Consider the following 23,174-nt stretch of genomic DNA (forward strand, 5'->3'; position numbering starts at 1 on the left):
AAACACTCTTGTATGATGTTCTCCAGAACTTCTTCTTTGTTTGTTGAATGTCTTCAGAAAGAATATGGATGGTTTTCTGGAATAGAGACCTCACATTGTATTTGTTTCAGTCAAATGGATGGTTACAGTTGAAATGTAAACCTGTGTAATAAGTGCACTGTAAGTCCATGACACAACATCCTATGAGCTGTTAAGAGACAGATTTGCCTTTGCTAATGTACACCATGTTCCTCTTTATTCTCCAATTGCTGATTGATTGATTGATTGAAAAACTTTATTAGAAGATTTGCAGGAGTAGGTACATGAAAGTACATATTATATACAAGGTCAACTAACAGGATAAAAACCCAAGAAAGCCACTGGCTTATTTCAATTGGGGTCCTTGATTCTCAATTCATCGTTACATGTAAGACAGACAAAAAAAACTAGTACTATCTACAAGATAATACAGACAAATAACTAGTACTATCTACAAGATAAACATACATCCATCATGGGAAGAACAATATAACAAAACATTAGGTATGTACAGCGGGTAGGACAGGTGGGGACATACACCACAGGTGGGGGCGGGGGACAAAACACAAAGTATGTACAGTGGGTAGTTCGGGTCTTTTAATCTAATTTTTGATTTAGAGGGTCCAGTTACGGATTGCAGCCTCCTGTAAATGTTTTTTGAGAGTGGTTTTGAAGGTGGGCAGTGTTTTGCACTCCTTTAAGATTATAGGAAGGGCGTTCCACATTTTTACTGCATAGTTTGCAAACGAGTTTAACCCCTTGTTTGTGGTGCAACGCGGTTGAACGTGGTTCGTGGAGCTTCCTCTGGTATTGTATGTGTGGACGTTGTTCACTTTTTGGAAGTATGTTGACAGGTACTTGGGTGTCTTTGTGGTGTAGCGTATCTTGAAGACCAGGCCCAGTGCAAGCTGCTGCACTCTGTCAACTACTCGTAGCCAATCAAGGCTCAAAAAATGAGCAGCGGTTAGATGTGTCCCAGGGTTGAGGCCTAGCAAAAGCCTAACCAGTTTATTTTGGGCTGTCTGGAGTCTTGTTTTTTGGGCCTTTGTGGTTCTATAGTACCATGATGTTACGGCATAGTCGAAGTGACATTGAATGAGAGCTCCTGATAGGGTCCTCAGTGTGTTTTTACTGACAAGTGAGGATATCCTGTACAAGAATCTAGTTCTATGGTTCACTTTTTTTGATTACTTTTGCTGCCATTTTATCTCCGGAAAGATTTGCCTCTAAGATGGAGCCCAGGTATGTAATATCCTCTTTTCTTGTGATATTAATGTTACCCACTTTTATTTTGAAATTTACAGCCTTTCTGCTCTATGTAGTTTACACCCCAGGTCACTTAGAAAATGAGGAAAACTTGGCTAGGGGCATTTTCTATTGTTTCATGTCTCTCAGAGGCCTTTCCAACAGGGCTAGGTTATTTGGAATTTCAATTATTCATTCATATTCAAATTCAATCATTCAATTATTGAAAATAGGGCATTAACTTGGTTAGTGCTATGTCAGTACCCCTTGCATGAAGGCATTTTGATCGATTGCTCCCAGAAAGATAAAATGGTTGCATTCAAGATAAAATGGTTGCACTCAAGCTGAGCTCATGAGCTCTCGACTCACATACGTACAGTATGTGTATGTTTTTCTTAAATCAGCTGAAGACCTATAAGATCCAACTGGTAAAACATTTCCAGACATCCTCCTCCCGCAAGATTAGATCCACGTAGAAAATGGGCCTCAAGGGTCTCCCCCTAAATCCTGTCCTCCCCCCTGCCTCCTTCCATCCCACGACTTGGTGGGTCCCTGGTGTGTTTGTGCTCCTATATTTGGTGCCAGCGATGGGCCGCGAGCCCTTGACCGGGTCAATTCTCATTACATAATGTTTCATGCTGCTTTTTCCTCCACAGCTGTTGCAAGGCCCAGTACACGGGCAGTTGTGGTTCCATGGCTTGCCAAGAGGCTCAATACAGCCTAATAAAAAGAATCTCTAATAAAACAACTCTGGCCCTGAGGTTCAAATCCTAAAGAATCGAATAACTGTTTTGCCTAACTTCTGTGCCCTTGTCCTCGTCTCCAGTTGGATCTGACTCAGCCGCTGGAGGAGCAGGGTCCCCTGGACGTCATCATCCACAAGCTGACTGACCTCATCCTGGAGGCGGACCAGAACGACACACAGGCCCTGCTATTGGTGCAGAGTGTCCAGGTAGACCAATAGCATCATGGGAAACTTGCAGGGGGTGGAGCTTCTTTTTGGGGGGACCATACAATAAGCTGCTCATCTGAAGGGTGGGGTTGCTTTTAAAGTGATGTTTCAAAGCTAGGACACATATCTTAACCCCCCCACTGTCAGACATTATAATAATCCAAAACAAATATTTGGCATATCTGGTTAGTATTCACACACGTTTCCGTGCTGCTCCACTGCTGCTCCATTCTCAGGTTGAGTTAGTCCATCAATGACTCCATTCATGTCTGAAATATGAATTAGTTTATCTTTAGCCCAACTCAGAAAAATAATTTTGATTAATATTTAAGACATAGACACCAAAGGACAGGGTAACTCTGATTTCAAAGTACATACAGAGATACCAAATAGATTCAACCATAGAATGATAAATTACTTATTATTATATTGTACACACTTAGAAACATTTATTATCATCGTCACTAGTGTCACTGGTCTAATGATTAGTGGGTTTCCCAAGCATGCTATGATATGATTGCACTGATTATTCTTTTGTGGTTACTGTACTTCTAAATTATTAACTGGTGTCCATGGTAACACTAAACAGAGGAAGTAGAAAGCAAACTTTGACGATGTATGTTGTCTTTCTATTCAACGGATGTTGCCTCTGTAGTTTTTTTTGCTTTTGTGGCCATCAGAACTGTAACATGGGAAAATCCCAATTGATGATTTGAATCCCTATTGATCCCAAGTGTCTGATATAGAGTCCCTAGATGGCCATGTTGGAAAGTACAGAGGTATCAATATTGTTAGAACTGAAGAATATACTCAAGACCTATTTGTTCATAATGTGGGGTTAGGGTTTCGGGCTACGGTTAGGGGATACTGAGTGACTGAGGATGTTGTGGGGTTGTTCAGGACTACATCAAGGCCCATCCTGAGACAGTGGTTCTGGACCCGCTGCCGGCCCTCAGGACCCTGTTGGACCGATGTAAGTCCTACCAGCTCATCCGCAGAATCGAGGACAGCATGAGAGGTATGGGGAGAAATTCATGAATGCGCGCACACACACACACAGAGACATAGACACACACAGAGACATAGACACACACCACAGAGACATAGACACACAGAGACATAGACACACACAGAGACATAGACAGATATTTACATACTGCACCCCATCGTCTTACGTCAGGTATCGTCATTCTACCCTGATACTGCTTCTGATATTTTGTGGTGCCAAAAAATCAGAAAATAAATCGCCGCCCATTGCTTTTAATGGCATCACAATCTATTTACTTTACTTCAGTTCTCCAAACTCAATTAAAACCATTGGCTTTCAGAGCATCTGGCATGTAACTTTAAAATGTCGAATTTTGTATACACAAAAATATAATGAGCACCCATTTTATTTTGTATTAAATGTGACCAAATCTTCAATGCTAGCTTTCGTCCTCATTTGCCAAATTAAAAAATACTGCAAACTCAACTTCAAAACTCCTTGCTAGATATACTGGAAAAAAACTTGGAAATCATTTATGGATGTATTTTTTGTTGAATAGTCATGACTGGTTTGAGGCTAAAAAGTTTGTCTGTATCATTGTAACCATGATAATTTTTTTGACAGTGAATATTTTAGCCGGGATACTTTTTATCCTTCCCATAATTGCTTGTGAGTTCTCAGAGAGATCAGTGTGGACAGAGTCTTGCTGTCTGTCGTAAGACAATGACTGGACCTCCCAAACAAACACACACACAAGTTAAGTCTAATCTCCACAAACCTGTTAAAAATGTGTTAAAAAAAAAAACTGTTAAAAGTTATCTTCAGAAATGGTTATTACATGTTTTGCTAAGCTTGTAGTCATGTTTATGAAAACATTATAAAGGCATTAAGACATACTCGCATAAAACAAAAACACAAACCAAAAAAACCTCAGCATCAACACCAAACATGAATATGAATGGTTGACTTACTCCCGGAAATCCCGGAATATCAAAATACGGGAATCTCTGTGTGTGGTTACATACTACATGAGCCTACTTCCAGAGCCCCTTTGTCACTAGATGGATATCCAAATGCGGGCTCCATTTCGGAGCTTTCCGCTGGGGAAATGTGTGGCTTAGAGTGGGTTTATCCACAGTGTGTGTAGAAAAACTGCCGACTGGCTCATCCTTTGTCCTGCGGCACGGGGCATTCCCAAACAAAAGGCAGCAGGGATCAGGGACCAAGAGGCCAAAGGGTTAGATACTGACATGTACACTGGGATGAGCTACAGCTACAGCTACTGTGGCGCACTGTGTCATAGTATGTATGAAAATAATGTATAAAAACGTACAGTATATGTACTACTAGATAATACTGTAGATGTGATCTTTCTGTTTAGTGTCATGGCATTTACAGATGGTGCTTTTGACAATAGAACAGTAGAGGTGCCCCAACGTCATAGTTGGTGGCACAACAGGTTGACCATCTTTCTGTGGTCTACAGAAAAGTTACCTAACCTGCTCTTTCAGATTCTTAGCTAGACACACCAAACCAATATGCAGAGACACTAAAATGCAGAGACACATATTAAATATGCCACTCAAACAATAAGACACTCAAACTGTTTTCCTTTAAAACAGCTTTTTCAGTTACAGGCATTATGAATTTGTATGGGTGTCAATGGAAGATTTGCTCACATTTGCTTTAAGCTAGATCCACCAAACCGACTTTGAAATGTGCAAATATCCCGAAAGACAGATGTGAAACAGTGACATGTTCAACACTGCGTTAAAGAAACACCAACCCGCTTTTAAAATAAGATAATAATATATATATATATATATATTAAGATTATTATTATAATAAGATAATAATATATATGTTATGATTATATATATAAATAAGACTGAATACCTTAAAATTGCTTTTTGATACTTATTTAATACTTATATTTGAAAATGAGTCAGATTGAATGAAATTGTTATATACATCTTATTGAGGAAATACAGCAGTTATAAACACTGTAAATGCCATTTCTGAACATGTCATTTAAGCAATAACACACAAGGCTGTGCTATATATATATATATATCCAAGATGGCGGCGCACACGGTTGCTGCGGCTACCAGCTCTCTGACTAGGCGCATTATATTTGTATTGTTCGTATACTTAGTTTGTCTAATGACGTGGTGTCATGCACTTAAATACACCTATAACAATGCAGTGCTCCGGAATATCGGATCGCATTTCCAGGTTGCGATTACCAGCGACTACCAGGGGACCCACAACATCCCATCGGAGATAGCGAGACCGACTGAGTCCCCCTGGATTGTTTACATCCCTAAGCAACGCAGGCGGCGTAGGGAGCGCAAGCAAAAGCAGGGATGTCGAGCGGGGCTGCTAACCAGGCTAAGGAAGCAGCCATTCAAACCACCATTACCCAGTATCTTCTTAACAAATGCAAGATCAATCGTCCACAAGATTGACGAACTGGAGCTACAACTCACAGCCAATTCCTCTGCTCGTGAATGTTGTGTACTAATCGTCACGGAGACATGGTTACACAAGCTAATCCCCGAGGCTACTGTACAGCTAGCGGGCCGCACCATCCACCGCTATGACAGGAACAGTGACTCTGGTAAGAGCAGGGGAGGAGGGTTGTGTGTCTATGTTCACAACGACTGGTGCATCAACAGCAAGATTAGAGATACCTACTGTTCTCCTGACATAGAAACAATGACAGTTGTTTGCAGACCTTTTTACTTGCCCAGGGAGCTGACAGTAGTTATCATTACTGCTGTGTATATACCACCAGATGCTGATGTTAGCACAGCTCTCTCCCACCTATACAACATTGTAAACAAACAACAGCTAGCACATCCTGAGGGAGTACAGATTATTGCTGGTGATTTTAATCAAGCCTGCTTAAAGACAATCCTCCCCCAATTTGTACAGTATGTACAATGTTCCACCAGAGGGGCTAACACACTGGATCGTGTCTATTCCAATCTGAAGCATGCCTACAGAGCAGTCCCCCTCCCACATCTCGGACTATCTGACCATATTTCACTCATGCTTATCCCAGCATACTGTCCCCTCAGGAGGAGAACGAAGCCAGTCACAAAGACTGTCAAAACCTGGCCAGAGGGTTCACTCTCAGAGCTACAGGACTGCTTCACTCAGACAGAATGGAGTATCCTAGAACAACCAGACCTACAGGGCTTCACTGACAATGTACTATCCTACATTAAGTTCTGTACGGATAATGTCATGGTTGAAAAGCACGTCCGTGTTTATCCAAACCGGAGGCCCTGGATGACAAGTGAAGTTCAGTCACTCCTGAGTGCCCGTAACTCCGCCTTCAAGACAGGTGACAAGGCCCTGTACAGCTCAGCAAGGGCAGACTTGAGAAGGGGCATAAAAGGTGCCAAGGAGGCATATAAGAGGAAGGTGGAGGGCCACCTATCAGACAATAACTCACGTCAAGTGTGGCAGGGATTGAAACACCTCACCAACTACAAAGGGAGCTCTCCTGTGACCCTCAGTGCAGAAGCCTCGCTGGCAGAAGACTTAAACCATCACTTTGCCCAGTTCGAAGCAACAAGGCCCAACACAGCGACACTGACATCACAGTCCGGAAGCACGTACACTTTCAATGTCGAAGAACATCAGGTGAGTTGTGTGTTCAGGTCTGTGAACACAAGGAAAGCCACCGGTCCTGATGGAATACCTGGGGTAGTGCTGAAAGCCTGTGCAATTCAGCTCGCACCTGTCTTCACAAAGATCTTCAATCTCTCCCTGAGTCAGGCATCCGTTCCACCTTGCCTCAAATCAGCCACAATAATCCCACTCCCCAAAACCCCAACCATAAATAACCTCAATGACTACAGACCTATTGCCCTAACACCAGTGGTCACAAAGTGCTTCGAGAAACTCATAATACCATCATCCCCGATATCCTCGTGGACAAGCTAGCTGCCCTGGACTTCCCCCCCGCCACCTGTGCCTGGATCAAAGACTTCCTTTCCAACCGCCCACAGACAGTCAAGATGGGTCCACACAACTCCTCCACCCTCATGCTCAGCACTGGCTCTCCACAGGGCTGTGTTCTGAGCCCTCTCCTGTACTCCATATACACCCATGACTGTACCCCCACCCACCCCACCAATGCAATAATTAAATTTACGGATGACACCACCTTGGTGGGGCTCATAACCGGAGGGGATGAGTCAGCTTACAGGGACGAGGTGCAGCGGCTGACAGAGTGGTGTGTCACAAACAACCTGACTCTCAACATCAAGAAGACCAAGGAAGTGGTCATGGACTTCAGAAAGGTAAAGGCAGACCCTGCTCCACTCTACATCAACGGAGACGTTGTGGAGAGAGTCCCCTCCTTTAAGTTCCTGGGAACCCACATCTCAGAGGACCTCACCTGGTAAGCCAACACCACAGCGGTGGTAAAGAAGGCCCAGCAGCGACTCCATTTCCTGAGAGTTCTCAAAAGAAACAGGGTGGAGGAGAAGCTGCTGGTAACCTTCTACCACTCCATCATTGAGAGTGTGCTGACATTCTCCATCACAGCATGGTACCAGTGGCGTACCGCAAAATCCCGAGGCCCCCCCGCAAGGTGGCGGCGGGGGCCCTTTCGCAACAGAGGTTAAAAAAAACGTGCGTTTTTTAGAGTCCGACAGTGTTTCCTCTATATGCATTTATTCGTGGCGGGCCGCCACAAATACATTTTCTCCGCCACTAATTGATTCAGTCCACTTTATGACCGGAGAACAGAAAAAATCAGATTGAAGCTAGTTTAGGCCGCTTTCAGACCTACATTTCGTTCCGATTTAGGATGTAGTAAGTTACAATATGTAACAATGTTGCAATTAACCTCGTCGGCGACACGCTTGCAAAACAGTTTTGTGATTGGTCCGAATTTAGCAGGACATTTGGATTTCTGGAAATCCCTTCCCTCTCTCTTCGCCCGTCGCCCGTCCCTTTAACCCCGTATGCGTATCCTAATCGAAAATGCAACATCATCAGCGGCGACCTTGGGTTCTTGCATTTACTGCTGTTCTCTGGTTCATGTTCTTATACCAGTGCTCACTATAGAGTATTTTAAATGAACATTCGTAATGTAGTCTAGTCTCTGATGTTCATGGTCAACTAAATCAGGCTATTTTGTGAAACAAATAATGTTCCCGAGCAGCCTCGCATCTAACGCTAGCTTCGAACTATTGATAGCATAAACTTTGGTAAATGTCACAAACGACACAGTATTGGCAGGGGGAAAGAAGGGGAGTCAAATTTTTATTGACAACGGATTTACATGCTGGAAAAACATGCAGCTAAAATTCAGGGAACATTTGGCCAATAAGAGACACAACGGAGCTGTGGTCGCGTGGTCTAATTACAGGGCAATATGCGCGGGGCAAAAATTATCTATTGCCTCCCAAATCACCACGAACAGAACGGCGGAGGTACGGGTAAACAGGGCACTTTTTTTTTTTATGTTGCCTCTATTTTTCGGTGAAATTACGTCTTTGTATTGAGCGCCAGTGCGTGTTGCATACGCTACGGGCGCGAAAAAAGAACACTCCGCCACTAATGTGAAAAATCCTGGAGGAAACACTGTCCGATGCATTATTGACGTTGCGAAATTTCGCAATATGCACTCTACATTCTAAATGCTTGACTTAGCAAAAGGTACAAACAAGTGAGAGCAATGAGAGGGGGTGCTAGCAACCAATGTTAGGGGCCCCCCTAGTGGCTGGGGCCCCCCCGCGGTGCGTCACTTGCGGGCCCGTCCGCTACGCCACTGCATGGTACGCTGGCTGCAAAGTAGTGGACAAAAAGAGACTGCAGAGAGTGGTGAAGTCAGCGGAAAAAAATATCGGCTGTCCCCTGCCCTCCCTGGATAGTAGTGGTGGTCTAGTGGATAGTGAGTTGGACTTGTGATCGGAAGGTTGTGAGTTCAAATCCCGCCTGAAACCACACCACTACTAGTGTGCCCTTCGCGTACAGAGCCAATAGATCCACGGAGGACGCCGTGAACATGGCTCTGCACTACGTACTAGAACACCTAGACACTGCAGGCAACTACGCCAGGATCCTGTTCGTGGACTTCAACACGTTCGGCCTTCAACACGATCCTCCCACACATCCTGGAGCACCAGCTATCCCTGCTGCAGGTGCCGGTCTCCACCTGCAGGTGGATCACGGACTTCCTGACTGACAGGTCTCAGCGGGTGAAGCTGGGGAAGAGCATTTCCAGCTCCAGGACCACCAGCACGGGCTCCCCGCAGGGCTGCGTCCTGTCTCCAGCACTATTCTCCCTCTACACCAACAGCTGTGTCTCCCGCCACCCCTCGGTCAAGCTCCTGAAGTTTGCAGACGACACCACCCTGGTGGGCCTCATCTCCGGGGGGGACGAATCTGCCTACAGGGGTGAGATCGAGGGGCTGCAGAGCTGGTGCAGTTTAAACAATCTGGAGCTAAATGCTCTAAAAACAGTGGAGATGGTGGTGGACTTCCGAAGGAAAGCAGCCCTGCCCCCTCCCATCACGCTGGGAGGTACCCCGGTGGCCTCCGTGGAGTCATGCCGCTTTCTAGGCATGACCATCTCCCGGGACCTAAAGTGGGAGCAGAACACCGAGGCCCTCACAAAGAAGGCCCAGAAGAGGATGTTCTTCCTCCGGCAGCTGAGGAAACTCAGGCTGCCGAGGTCCATGATGGTCCAGTTCTACACGGCCATCATAGAGTCCATCCTCACCCACTCCATCATCACCTGGTTCCATGCTGCAACGACCAAGGACAAGGCCAAGTTGCAGCGGGTGCTACGTTCAGCAGAGAGGGTGATCGGCTGTCCCTTGCCCTCCCTCAACTCCCTGCATGACACCAGGGCTCTGAGGAGGGCAAGGAAGATCATGGCAGACCCCTTCCACCCCGGCCACGGCCTCCTCACCCTGCTTCCCTCTGGAAGAAGGTTGTGGCTGCCTAAGGCACTGAAGGCCCGCCACAGGCTCAGCTTCTACCCCTCAGCCGCCAGGCTGTTAAATGACTCTGGCTTCCCCCCCCCCCCCCCCCCCGCCCCCAAGTCTGCCCAGGACTGAACTGGACTCACTGTAAAAAACTCTGCACTGCACTTTACTTTATACCGCACTATCCAATGCACTGTTGTCTGTCCTGTGTTGTTGTTGTGTTGTCCTGGTTTTTGATATGTGAAAAAAAGTATAAACGCACTTGCTGTGGTGACGAAGCAAATTCCTATATGTGTAATGCATAGTGGCAATAAACGTTATCTCAATCTCAATCTCTCAAGCCCTCAGTTACACCAGGGGGAATGTCCCTGTAATTCGTAATCGTAAGTCGCTTTGGATTAAAAGCGTCTGCTAAATGGCAAAATTATTATTAAAATTATGGATGACGTGGCACGCTCTCGGTGCCTCTCCATAGCAGGAAGGATTCTTAAAGACCACCTCCACCCTGGTCACCACCTGTTCAGCCTGATGCGCTCTGGAGTGAGGTACAGGAGCATAAAGGCTAGAACAAACAGGCTGTCCAACAGTTTCTACCCATGGACCATCAGAACACTGAACAATAGACATAAGACATGTTCATAAATATTTATCTTCAGGGGAAAAAGTGCAATAGAAATGTGCAATAACTCTATTCTAAGTGCCTATTTATACATTTATATATTTTTACAGTATTATTATAGTATTATAACGCCACTGACCTCATGTCTTTTAGCTTGCTTTTATAGTTGTCTTTATTTGCACTTGACACCACGGACCTCATTGTCTCTTAGCTTGTTTTATAGCATTTTCGCTTTTTAATTGTCTAGTGTGTAATATTTGTGATATGTTATATGTGTATATGTTTGTGAATATGTGAATATGTTTTCTGTTTTTTGCACCTTCCGTTTTTTGCACCTTCAGAAGAACCACTACAATTTCATTCAACTGTACAACGACAATAAAGTCTATTCTATTCTATTCTATTCTTCTATATTGTGGATATTGGAACGGCTAGAATGCTTCTTGGCCAATCACAATGCAACAATTGATTTGATCAGATCGTTGTATCAGGCCAGTTTAAAACTGGACCACAGTAAGATGGCCACCAAATTGCTCCATTCCAGTGCATTAGGTGTCAATGATATCAACCTGTCTATTGCACTTATGGGGTACCCTGGAGGTTTATGCTTAATTTTGTATTTGTACTTGAATCTTGTCATTGTATTTCTCTTCTGTGTTAAACTGTTTGTTACCACTCCCTTGTATTATTCCCTGAAATAAAATTAAAAAATCATAATAAATATATATTATTCCCAAATATTGGGAATTGAAAATGGTTCAACTTTTGATAAGAAGTTGTGCCCATAAATGTCACTTTTACACCACCCATAGCAAAAAACACTGGATGTAACAAATGTATCACCCTATCATAACCGCATATGATTTTATTATTCTATTGTTTACAAACACAAGAATGTAAACAAACAATGTATAGGTACAACATATGTTTAAAAGTATAATGTAGATGTCAAGGGCTGTCAGTCCGTGCATCTAGAGCTGTCTATGCATTGAGAGACATTACTCTACAAACTTCTGTGAAGTGAAACCCTTGTGTGCATGTGTACTGTGCCCTACCCCAAGACCTTGTCTGTTTTTGTTCCCCTACCCCAAGGCCTTGTTTCTGTTCCCCTACCCCAAGGCCTTGTCTGTTTTTGTTTCCCTACCACAAGACCTTGTTTCTGTTTCCCTACTCCAAGGCCTTGTTTATGTTCCCCTACCCCAAGGCCTTGTTTTTGTTCCCGTACCCCAAGGCCTTGTCTGTTTCTGTTTCTGTTCCCCTACCCCAAGGCCTTGTCTGTTTCTGTTTCTGTTCCCCTACCCCAATGCCTTGTTTCTGTTCCCCTACCCCAAGGCCTTGCTTCTGTTCCCCTACCCCAAGGCCTTGTTTCTGTTCCCCTACCCCAAGGCCTTGTTTCTGTTCCCCTACCCCAAGGCCTTGTTTCTGTTCCCCTACCCCAAGGCCTTGTCTGTTCCCCTACCCCAAGGCCTTGTTTCTGTTCCCCTACCCCAAGGCCTTGTTTCTGTTCCCCTACCCCAAGGCCTTGTTTCTGTTCCCCTCCCCCAAGGCCTTGCTTCTGTTCCCCTCCCCCAAGGCCTTGTCTGTTTTTGTTTCTTGTCCGTGGCTTACCAAAACAAGTTGAGTCAGACTTAGAGGGTTACAGTAAGCAAACACAAACATACTGATAGATGACTACAGAAGCATAAAAGAGAGGGAGAGAGAGAGAGAGAGAGAGAGAGAGAGAGAGAGAGAGAGAAAGAGGCCAAGATGTAATGGGAGGCCTGAAGGAGAGATGGAAGAGGGAGAAAGACAGAGAAAGAAAAATAGAGATTGCCACCAATATGAGAGAATGGGGAAAATGGTTGAGAAGAATGAGAGGACTGACATGGCACAGAAATATGCTGTATGACATTTTGTTCCAGAAAGCACGACTGAACAGCTCTCCCCCGAGACCACAGAGGGAAGGAGAGCTGCCCTGTGTAATGAAAGAGAGAAACCAATAGATATAGAGAGGGAGAGACAGGGAGATAGAGGGACTAGAGAGAGAGAGAGATGTTGTCTGATAACTGTTTACGTGTGATTTAAAGTAATTGTTGTTCGTGCAGTCTCAATTCCTACACACACACACACACACACACACACACACATTATTGGTGCCATATTCAGAAGAGCTGCAGTAAAAAATATAACTAGAAATATAACTAGATTCTCTCCCTCCCTCCTGCCAGATGACAGGATCAGCTCTCCACCTTTCATGGTTCTGAGGAGTGACTGTGGGACTGACACCCTCCAGCACCTCCAGAGGCACGGCATCACCTTCCCCTTCAGTATGTACAACCAATGTCTCTACCCACTCTCTACCTTCTCTACCCCCTCTGTGACCAGCCTCTACCCCTCTCTATGACCCTCTCTATGACCCCTCTCTATGACCCTCTCTACCCTCTCTGACCCCTCTCTACCTCTATGACCCTCTCTATGACCTCTATGATCCTCTCTATGACCCTCTCTATGACCCCTCTCTATGACCCTCTCTACCCTCTCTGACCCCTCTCTACCTCTATGACCCTCTCTATGACCTCTATGATCCTCTCTATGACCCTCTCTATGATCCCTCTCTATGACCCTCTCTATGACCCCTCTCTATGACCCTCTCTACCCTCTCTGACCCCTCTCTACCTCTATGACCCTCTCTATGACCTCTATGATCCTCTCTATGACCCTCTCTATGACCCTCTCTATGATCCCTCTCTATGACCCTCTCTATGACCCCTCTCTATGACCCCTCTCTATGACGTCTCTCTACCCTCTCTATGATCCCTCTCTATGACCCTCTCTATGACCCCTCTCTATGACCCCTCTCTATGACGTCTCTCTACCCTCTCTATGACCCTCTCTACCTACTATCTAATGCTTCTGGTCGGTAAGGGAGACGTTTCCCTGACTTTGATGTGTCACTTGTGTTGTAGACTCTGTTAGAGAACCTCATCCTAACTGTCATTACAATGGAAAATAGCCTTGTGCTCAACTAGCCAGCTGGGTTTGGTCCGGTGCGGATTGTTAATAAGAAGACGCAGCTTTTTTCCTTCCTGACTTTTCCTTGTAACGATTCCTCTGAGAAGATTCCACAACTGTCTCATAATATTTTCAGAACTCAACTGAAAATGGCGTTTCAGTTCCTGAAGATGACCTCAATATTTGCTCCCCTTCTCTTCTATGTGCAGTTTGCAAAACTCGGGTGGCGCATGGCACTAACTCCCATGAGGTAAGAGATTTTGCGTTTCATCAGAGGACAAAATGTATAACTTTCACAGCCAGTTATTTCTGTGTTGATCATTTCTAGCTCAGGACCATTTGTCCCTCTGCAACCTATCTTGTCAAGGTTAGGGTGGGCCGTCATCTTTCAAATCTTGTGATGAACGAATCAGCAGGACTTCCTGATATGGCCCACCCTGTCTGTCATTATGTTACTAAGGAATTCGCTGACTTCCTTGTAACCAAACCAAATGACAATGTGAATCACACAATTAAGCTCTGCAATATTGACTTTTTGGGAATGTCCAGGACTGTGTGTCCAAGACTAGAATTCAAGAATGGCTTATGAATAAGTCGCCAGTGAGGCTGTCATGTGCTTTTATGACTGTGTACTCAGAGCCGTGCCTTGGTCATAAAACAGAATGAGTAGCATGCAACTGTGTTGAAATGGGTGCAGCACCTTCGTTTCGGTGATGAATTCTTTATTGATCAACGTTTCAACGTTGAAAAGGTGCTAAATGAAGTGACAATACGCTGGACAGGATAATGGTTGCCCACCCATCTTAAACACACCCATATGCTTCTTCTGCTGTAATCCACTTACGCCAAACATGTGTTCTGTTACTGTGCCCAAATAATTCAACTTTGGATTAATCTATCCAAAGCACATAGTTCTAGGTGTTTGTCAAGGTGTTTTCTGGCAAACTTTAGAGGCAAACTTTAGAGTTTTTTGATAGCAAGGGTTTCCTCCTTGCACACCTACCGTGAAAATGTGCAGTCTCTTTGTGATGGTAGATGCATGTACTTTGACATCAACTGTAGCAAGAGCTACCTGTATTTCCCATGATGACATTTTAGGATTGTTGGAGTCTTCTTCAAATATCTTGCGGTCTGATCTTGGGCTGAACTTGCTAGGACAGCCTGACCTGGCCATGTTGGCAGTTGTTTTAAATGTTCTCCACTTGAAAATGGTTTTCCGGTCAGTGGAATGGCTGATTTCTAATTGTTTTTGGATATCTTTTAAAATCCCTTCCCAGACTCATACGCATCTACAACCTTCTTTCTGAAAGGCTCAGAGAGCTCTTTTGAGCTTGCCATGGTGATACCACTCACTTCAACAATCAAGAGCAAACCAAACTAAAACAGGCTCCTCCGAAATCCTCTCTAACAATGTTCTAATCATTTGCACGTGATGTGGTGCACTTGATTCTAATTTTAGGCATTTTAAGTAGTAATAAATGTGGGGGTGTTTTAACTTTTCCCTCACAAGAAAATTGCATTTCTGTTAATTACATTTTACAAGCCATTTTAAAATACTTTTTAGTTGTATTACCTCCATCTCTCAATATTGTTCAAATATCCTATCTTTTTCACATGACTGTGTACTGTAGATGATTATTTGTATGCAATAGATTGATAAATCGATCGATCCTGACAGTGGAAAGGATGGTTGGCTGAATCAAGCAGTTTGAGGATGAAACAATGGATGGATGAGACAATAAACAGATGAGTGAAGTTGCCATATTTGTCCCATAGATGGCCATCATCTTCAGCGAGGAGGATCTGAAGGATGTCAAGCCTCCGTGTGTGATCCAGAACTTCATTAACCACAATGCTGTGCTGTACAAGGTGTTTGTGGTGGGAGAGGCTTACACTGTGGTGGAGAGGCCTTCCATCAGGAATTTCCCTTCTGGTCCGGCAGGTGAGATGTGTTCTAGACTGCCCACACTACTGTACATTCAGGCTACACAGATCAGTCCATCGCTATTCATATGGATCCTCGGATGTTCCACACATGTCCAGGACCCAGTTGTTCAAAACGTGATGATCCTGATTCTTTTTTGCTATCCAGGATCAGATCGAGCTGGCTGATTTCCCCTCTAAGACTCAAAATCAGCCAGATAGATCTGATCCTGGATAGCAAAAAAGAATCCGGATCATTCTGATCCAGATTAAAAGTTTTGAACAACTGGGCCCAGGCGATGTAATAATATTATCTCACCATCTGCACTGTATGACAGAAATGAGGGTGAATTGGAAAGTGACCATGAGAAAGGATTGGAAAGCAACCATCTTAATCTACTTCTCCCCACTACCCACTACCCACTTTCCCATCCATATCTTAACGTAAATCTTGCTACCACCTTCTAAATGTTGAAGGCTGGTGGAACGAGCTTCCCACTGCTGTCAGGACTGCAGAATCGCTCCCTATCTTCCACCGTAGACTGAAGGCCCATCTCTAAATGCCAAAAATGTAACGTAATGTAAATGAGCAACTGTGAGTGGCAATGCTTAGAGTAACGTTTGCTTTCACATTTTGTTTATATGTCCATCTTTCTTGTCATGGATGGACATGTACAGTATGTGGACACGTATGTTGGACAAGTGTGTGTGAATACCCATACTAATAGTGACAAAAGGTGACAAAAGCGAAAGCAGTAAGTTAACAACCGATCTAACCCAAGTCTCAGAATCTCAGATGTGAACCGAAACACTCCCTTATAAAGGGCCTTGATTTACGACCGTTTATAAACAGATCTATGTGTAACCATCACAGGGGCGCCAGGCCAAGTGAGATATGCATTTATGGGATTTCCGAGACGCTCCTTTTGACGCAAAGTGCTGATGCATTCTTAAATGATTCCCCACTCTGTGTCAATGTTTGTGCTTGTGTGTGTGTGTGTGTGTGTGTGTGTGTGTGTGTGTAGGTTCATTTTCCCTGTCTCACTTCATAAGCATTACCATACTGTATGAGTCACATTTCTGCCCCCCGTTGGACAATTAGGGTACTGCACAAGCCAAAGTCCTTCAACTTGAGCCCATCTTTGATTTGAAAAGGAGGGGATGGGTAGCTGTAGTTTATCCTGAACATGTGTCCTGTCCATTTTATGTAATTGTTTATTTGTCCAGGATTAAGTATTGCACCAGATTTAGCTACATAGCTGGTTTCAATTTGCAATCCCTGATGTCCCTGATTTAGTTGAGAAACATGATTCTCAATATTTCCAGTAGGCCATTAAAATGTAGTACTTGTACTGATAGGAATGTCTCTATAGGTAAACTAAAATATGGCCAAGATCATTGTGACTTGTTTTATATCAGTTCATACTTATTCAAATGTCTTGTTTGCAAATTATGTCTTTCAGAGAGAAAAGCCATCTTCTTTAACAGCCATAATGTGTCCAAGCCAGAGTGTGCCTCCGATCTGACATCAGTAAGTGCAACACTGTTTCCCATCTAAAAGAAGTCTCAGCCATTTTGAATGACAAACAGTTTTGTGATTGTTTCTTTTCCTTATCTACTTTCCATGTGCCTTTGTTTTTAACATCTCAATTGACGCAACCTATTGTACACTTAATGTCACTTAGTGCCTTGAAAAAGTATTTAACCCTGTGCACAATCTAGATGTTATTGCCTCAGAGTGTGAAAAATTAAATACATACATTAATGATTAATGGATGTCCACTTTGCTTTATATTTTGTTTAATTATTTAGACAGCAGGAAACTACAGAGAATGGTTGTGGATTTGAACCCTGTCAACCCACCTACTCTGTATCATAACCTGGGCATGAAAATGTTTAATCGTCACATTACTAGATGGAATGAATGAATTAATGAATGTGAATATAATAAAACCTTCCTCTGACAACTAACCCTTACCACTTGAAGTTAATGCCCAACCCTAATCCTAACCACTGGAAGTTAATACTGATGAAAGCTGATGAGACCTTGAAATATTTTATTTTGACGACATAGGACGTTGCCTGGACGTGGTATAAGAACGTTTAGCAATGACACTGTGTTGGCCCCACACTCCAGAACTGATATGATGTCATTTGTTTCCATAGAGGGACAACGTGGAGGGCATCTCCAGGGTGCCAAGTGACAATGTCATCCGGGAGATCTCCAGGTGCCTTCGGCGAGCCCTGGGAGTGTCCCTGTTCGGCATCGACATCATCATCAGTAACCAGACAGGCCAGCATGCTTTCATCGACATTAACGCATTCCCAGGTTTGTGCACATCTTAACAATGCTTCCACCAGGGGGCAATGCTGAGGATATTATTCAAATGCAACCACTCCTCGATCTCAACTGTCCCGGGGAGCCTGGGTGGCATAGCCACGTAATCGCAGGGGTCCTGGTTCGATTCATAATGCTATAAGAATGAAGGTCTATTTAATTGAATTAACATTATTCACAGTAGAGAAACTGTAGAGGGGGTGAAGAGGTCTTATGAGGGACAGTTTCAGAGGTCCAAGGAGCGCATGGAGAGGATTGTACTGGCCTTGAGGTCAGTGGACAGAGAGAGTCGAAGGATGAAGAATGAGCGGACAGGAGGGTGGAAGAGGCTGCATTGGTGGATAGAAGGGAGAATGATTCAACAGAAAGTAGGGAGGATAAGACAGAGGAAGAGAGAGGTGGAGAGGGTACGCAGGTTGCAACGTGACGATACAGTGTGGGTAGAGGCTGACTGGGAGGGGGTGGGTTTAAGGGGACTTGGTGGAAATACTGTGCCCGGAAATGAAAGGGACTACTATTTGGAGAGGTACAGTAACTGCATGCATGGAAAAGTTCGGGCTGAAGTGGGAAATCTTAATGGGTGTTACAACCGATGGGTTTCCTAAATTGATGGGGGAAAATGTAGGTCTGATGCAGGATCAAGTGACGGAAATCAACCCAGAGCAGAAACTGGTATTTTTACATTGCATTATTCATCAGGAGGTGCTATGTCCTGAAAATTAACCATGTGGTTGATGTTGTCATTAAAATAGTTAACTTTATTAGAGCATTAGCTTTAAATAAATCACAATACAGCGGTTTTAGTGTTTGAACACGTCCTAAAACTAAAGTATGTTGACAAGTCATGTATCACTTACCGGTAGCCTACGGCAAATGAGAACTGTGAATCCAATCCACAAATTATAAGTATTTAGTGATCGTTAAATTGTTGTTTATTATTTGCTAGCAAACTGTAGGTATTAAGTGAATGTAAAACTATTGATTATGAAATTGAGTGGGTTCTTCATTGCTTACATTTTCGGCATATATGCAATGAACCGGGAAAACACTTTTTTCCACAACAAGACTTGTTTTGCTCGATTTCGAGGTTTCACAATTCCCGACATGCAGACCTTTTCACCAAGCTGTGACACACATGTGTTTCATTTTCTGATGACACTAATTTATATTGCTCCGGGAAAAGTTTGGAACGGCTTCTGAATACAGTGAAAAGGGAACTGAAAGTCTTCTGAGATGTGTTGTATGTTGTGGATGGCTGTGATGTGTTTGTCTTGTTTGCATTGAAACATTCTGAAATGCCTGTGTGATACAATGCAAAACTATCTCAGATCTCCGAAACCTAAGCAATAGAACTTCTGTCTCTCTGCTGCTAGGTTACGAAGGCGTTCCTGAGTTCTTTGATGATCTGCTGAGTCTGCTGACAAGTGTTCTAAAGGAGTGTGCACCTGGGAAAACTGTCAGTGGACAGACCCCCGCCTCAGCCACAGAAACCAGTGAAAAACCCTGCAAGCTGTTAGCGGAAGAGGGCAGCACCTGGATCGAGGGTGAGGGCGTCAAGAGGGGTGCCCATCAGGGACTGGGGTGCAACTCGGACGTTCCGCCTAACTTCCAACAGCACTGCGTGTCTGCCATAGCCACCAAAGCCTCCTCTCAATGTTGATTCGCTCCCCCTCACTCCCACCTTAGCCATGAGAAACAAGATGTCATATATGATCTACTCAACGCTAATTAAAACTCTTCATTGTCAGAAAGGATGACAAAAGATGTTAATGATTTTAGCGATGCCAATATGTTTTTCATTTGCTCCATGTCCCTTTGTACGGTATTCAGGTATTGAAGCTTTTGGACCCTGTCATATCTAAAACTTTTTTTGTAATATTTTTGAGTAAGTGAATTCCCACCAGTAGTTAAACAGTGTTGACACAACGGTGTGACAGTGAATGATGTGTCTCAGCAAAGCTACTGCCTCAGAGATGGGGTTTGTTTATTTGTGTGTGTGTGTGTGTGTGTGTGTGTGAGAGTGTGAGTGTGAGTGTGAGTGTGGGTGTGGGTGTGGGTGTGGGTGTGAGTGTGAGTGTGAGTGTGAGTGTGAGTGTGAGTGTGAGTGTGAGTGTGAGTGTGAGTGTGAGTGTGAGTGTGTGTGTGTGTGTGTGTGTGTGTGAGACCTACAAAATATTTGTTTCTGTATACTGAATGCCAGGTGTAGGCCCCCTCAGATTGGCTTTAAATGGTCAGGCTAATGTCATATATATGTTAAGATTTACCGCTACAATAAATTGATCTGTCTGTGTTTTCCAGGGCAGGATTCACTAAATACTAATATACTCATAATCATGTTAAATTTACTGTAGTAGTTGACTTAAATATGTGAAGATATTACATTATTATTTTTCTGATGAAGACACAAAGCTAGCAAATAATTGATAAACTCATAATTAATTAATTGATCAATTATAAAACACTCAGGTATGAGGGGGAGACTGCTCCTTGGATATTTCACAGAGCAGGACTCCAAATGTCCTACCTAGATCATAAAGAAAGTTACACTTGAATTGAGAATCAAGACTTTAGCAAGCTATAACTTTGATAAACACTCAGAAAAGTTTGGTCTGGTTCAAGTTAATTATGCGTGATATTTAATATCACCTAGCCCAATAATAATCACAATCGCCCATATTTAACTTGGACCAGACCTTTCTGAGTGTATCAGAGTTAGTTTGCTAATTTCTTGATCCTGCTTTGTTTTTGTGAGACTCAGCGGTCTATAGTCTTTGCTTCTATAGTGTGACAGTGGCTGGTGATCAAATTAAATGGAATGTCCCAACTTACAAATTGATATGCTTTGTTATGTACCTGTGAATTATTTTGCTGTAATTTTCAATCAAGTTATTAGAGAAAAAAATGTGTGTGTAATTTGTCAATGTATATACAGACTGTATATATTTGGGATATATTCATACCTTCATTAACTGTAATAGAAAACTATGAAGGACCAAAACATTAAACAAACGTTGATACTCTGGAATATTTTACTGTATAAAGCATTGGTGAAATATGTTACAGTTCGCAAGTCGAAGTGGAATATACAGAATAGCATTACCTCTCCACCTGTAGGTGATGTTATATGAATGATAACCTATACTATATTTCACCTGTTCATCAATCATATCAGTGACTCAAAGAAAAAAGAGCATAACAGGAAGTTTGTGCTACAAAAGACCTATCATGATAATGTTATTGTGCTATCACAGTAACAACTGAGTATCAAATGTATGTACAGTATATTTACCTATACTGTATATACTAATATATTATAGTGTTTTTGCACAAGAATAGGTGTCTCTGTTTTTAATTATTTGAATTATAGAGAAATATTAAATAAATGCTTGAAAATGTACTTAATTTGAGTGGTCGTTGTGATCTAAATCAGGGACTCATTATGTTTGGCCTACATAAACAAGGGCAAGAGGACATGTACAGTATATGCCTGTAGTATACAGTACATTCCATCACCTATACAATGCATCATTTTCTAGGTAGGAAAGACGTGAGATGGACACTTCCTTCCTTATTGATAACATGGTACTATCACTACTTCTTGAAGCCAAAAATTGTTGGATTGCACAGGTGATGTAAACTCCCTCAGTTGAACAATTTACAAGAATGTCTTTTTGGTGTTTTTTAGTTGTTTTTTTTACTAGTAATGCGGGCTAAGCTGTATTTAGATGTTCTATTACTTCATTTTATTATGGATTCAAAAGCAGCAACTTGCAAAGCTAAAATGTGCTGTTACTCTGTAGCTTGAGCCATTAGCTGACATAATCATTATTCATTTCGAAGAAACTGCTCCCTAGTATGATGAATTTAGGAATAATATTTTTGATTAAAGTCGGTTATGCAGCATCATTTAATACTGACACTTGGCCTATATAAATATGGAAACCAGAGGTGTCTTCAGTTGTGGTTATTTGTAAGCAAATAATTTGGCTGAGCAAATATTTTGTCTTAGCTAATGAATCTGGTAATAATATTTTGAGAAATCAACATAAAGATGTAAGAAGCAAGGCTGTTTTATGGCTCTGCAATATGTTGTCTTTATGTTTGAAGTAAAGGCGTCTTACATCTATACAGAGTGTGTGCAATAGTAGCCTAATGGCCCCAAAGTATTTTTCTCTTTGGTCACAGAAGGAGAATGCAAGAGAAAACCTCTCAAGTTCTTCCTGTGCACAAAGGAGACACAGCACTGTAAAACAGATACAACTAGAGTGTCATAGTAAAACATTTATAAATAAACATTGTAAACATTGCTTGCTTCACAGGGTTCTCCATCACTTTCCTTTTATGGAGGGGTGCTACATCATTTATGCTTTCCTTGCTCTGTTCCATGGAATCTACTGGGAAGGCTTGTATGTGTGAAAGGGGCTTTGGTTGACTAGTGATGTGTCATTGATTTTCAATAACGTGGAAATGTATTCACATTTTTCGAAAGAAAAGTCTGATCATTACATCAGATCCCGATATGCGGACCACAGCATTAGAACGTGACACATATATACCAGTCTACCTGTCTGTTTATTAATTTGCTTTCTGTTATGGATAATAAGGTTGCTTGTAAATGGACTGCACTTATATAACGTATTATTCCAAAGCACTTTACAATGGCCTCTCATTCACCTATTCACACACCAATGGCGGCAAGCTACCATGCAAAGCACTGGCCCGCATATTGGGAGCAATTTGGGGTGCAGTGTCTTGCCCAAGGACACCTCGACATGTGGCCAGCCGGGGATCAAACCTCCGGACCGCCTTGTGATCATTAGACGCTGACTCTACCTCCTGAGTCACAGCCGCTCCCCCCCCCCCCCCCCCCCCCCTCCTCTTGTGCGCGTGCAGTTGTCAGATGCAGAGGTCAAGTGCCGTATGTTGGGGGGTCACATCTTGGCATCCATGTCTTTGGTTCCGTAAGCCAAACATGTTGAAGACCACTGTCATACTGAATGTGACAATCATAGCATAGTTTTCTAGCAAATGCATTTTCACATCTAGGACTAAGGCCCAATCCCATTTCTCATTTTTACCCCTACCCCTTGTTTTGGAGTGCCATTCGTTTTTTTCAGCTTTCCCCTCGGAACAGAGTTACAACT

At 43.1% G+C, this 23,174-nt stretch overlaps 1 protein-coding gene across 1 annotated transcript in view; it reads left to right on the forward strand.

Moving 5' to 3' along the window:
* Window positions 1-19,690, forward strand: part of itpk1a (inositol-tetrakisphosphate 1-kinase a) — a gene marked incomplete at both ends in the record, with an annotated part of 37,627 nt that extends 17,937 nt beyond the window's left edge. Inside the window, 8 exons of the mRNA XM_080524232.1 lie at window positions 2,090-2,215; window positions 3,116-3,233; window positions 12,986-13,084; window positions 13,979-14,019; window positions 15,546-15,711; window positions 17,156-17,223; window positions 17,859-18,021; window positions 19,404-19,690. Of these exons, the coding sequence (XP_080380358.1) occupies window positions 2,090-2,215; window positions 3,116-3,233; window positions 12,986-13,084; window positions 13,979-14,019; window positions 15,546-15,711; window positions 17,156-17,223; window positions 17,859-18,021; window positions 19,404-19,690 (1,068 nt within the window). The remainder of the gene's footprint in view (window positions 1-2,089; window positions 2,216-3,115; window positions 3,234-12,985; window positions 13,085-13,978; window positions 14,020-15,545; window positions 15,712-17,155; window positions 17,224-17,858; window positions 18,022-19,403) is intronic.
* Window positions 19,691-23,174: the final 3,484 nt, after the last annotated feature.

This window comes from Nansenia antarctica, assembly GCF_963989245.1.
Source record: "Nansenia antarctica genome assembly, chromosome: 1".
NCBI lineage: Eukaryota > Metazoa > Chordata > Actinopteri > Argentiniformes > Microstomatidae > Nansenia > Nansenia antarctica.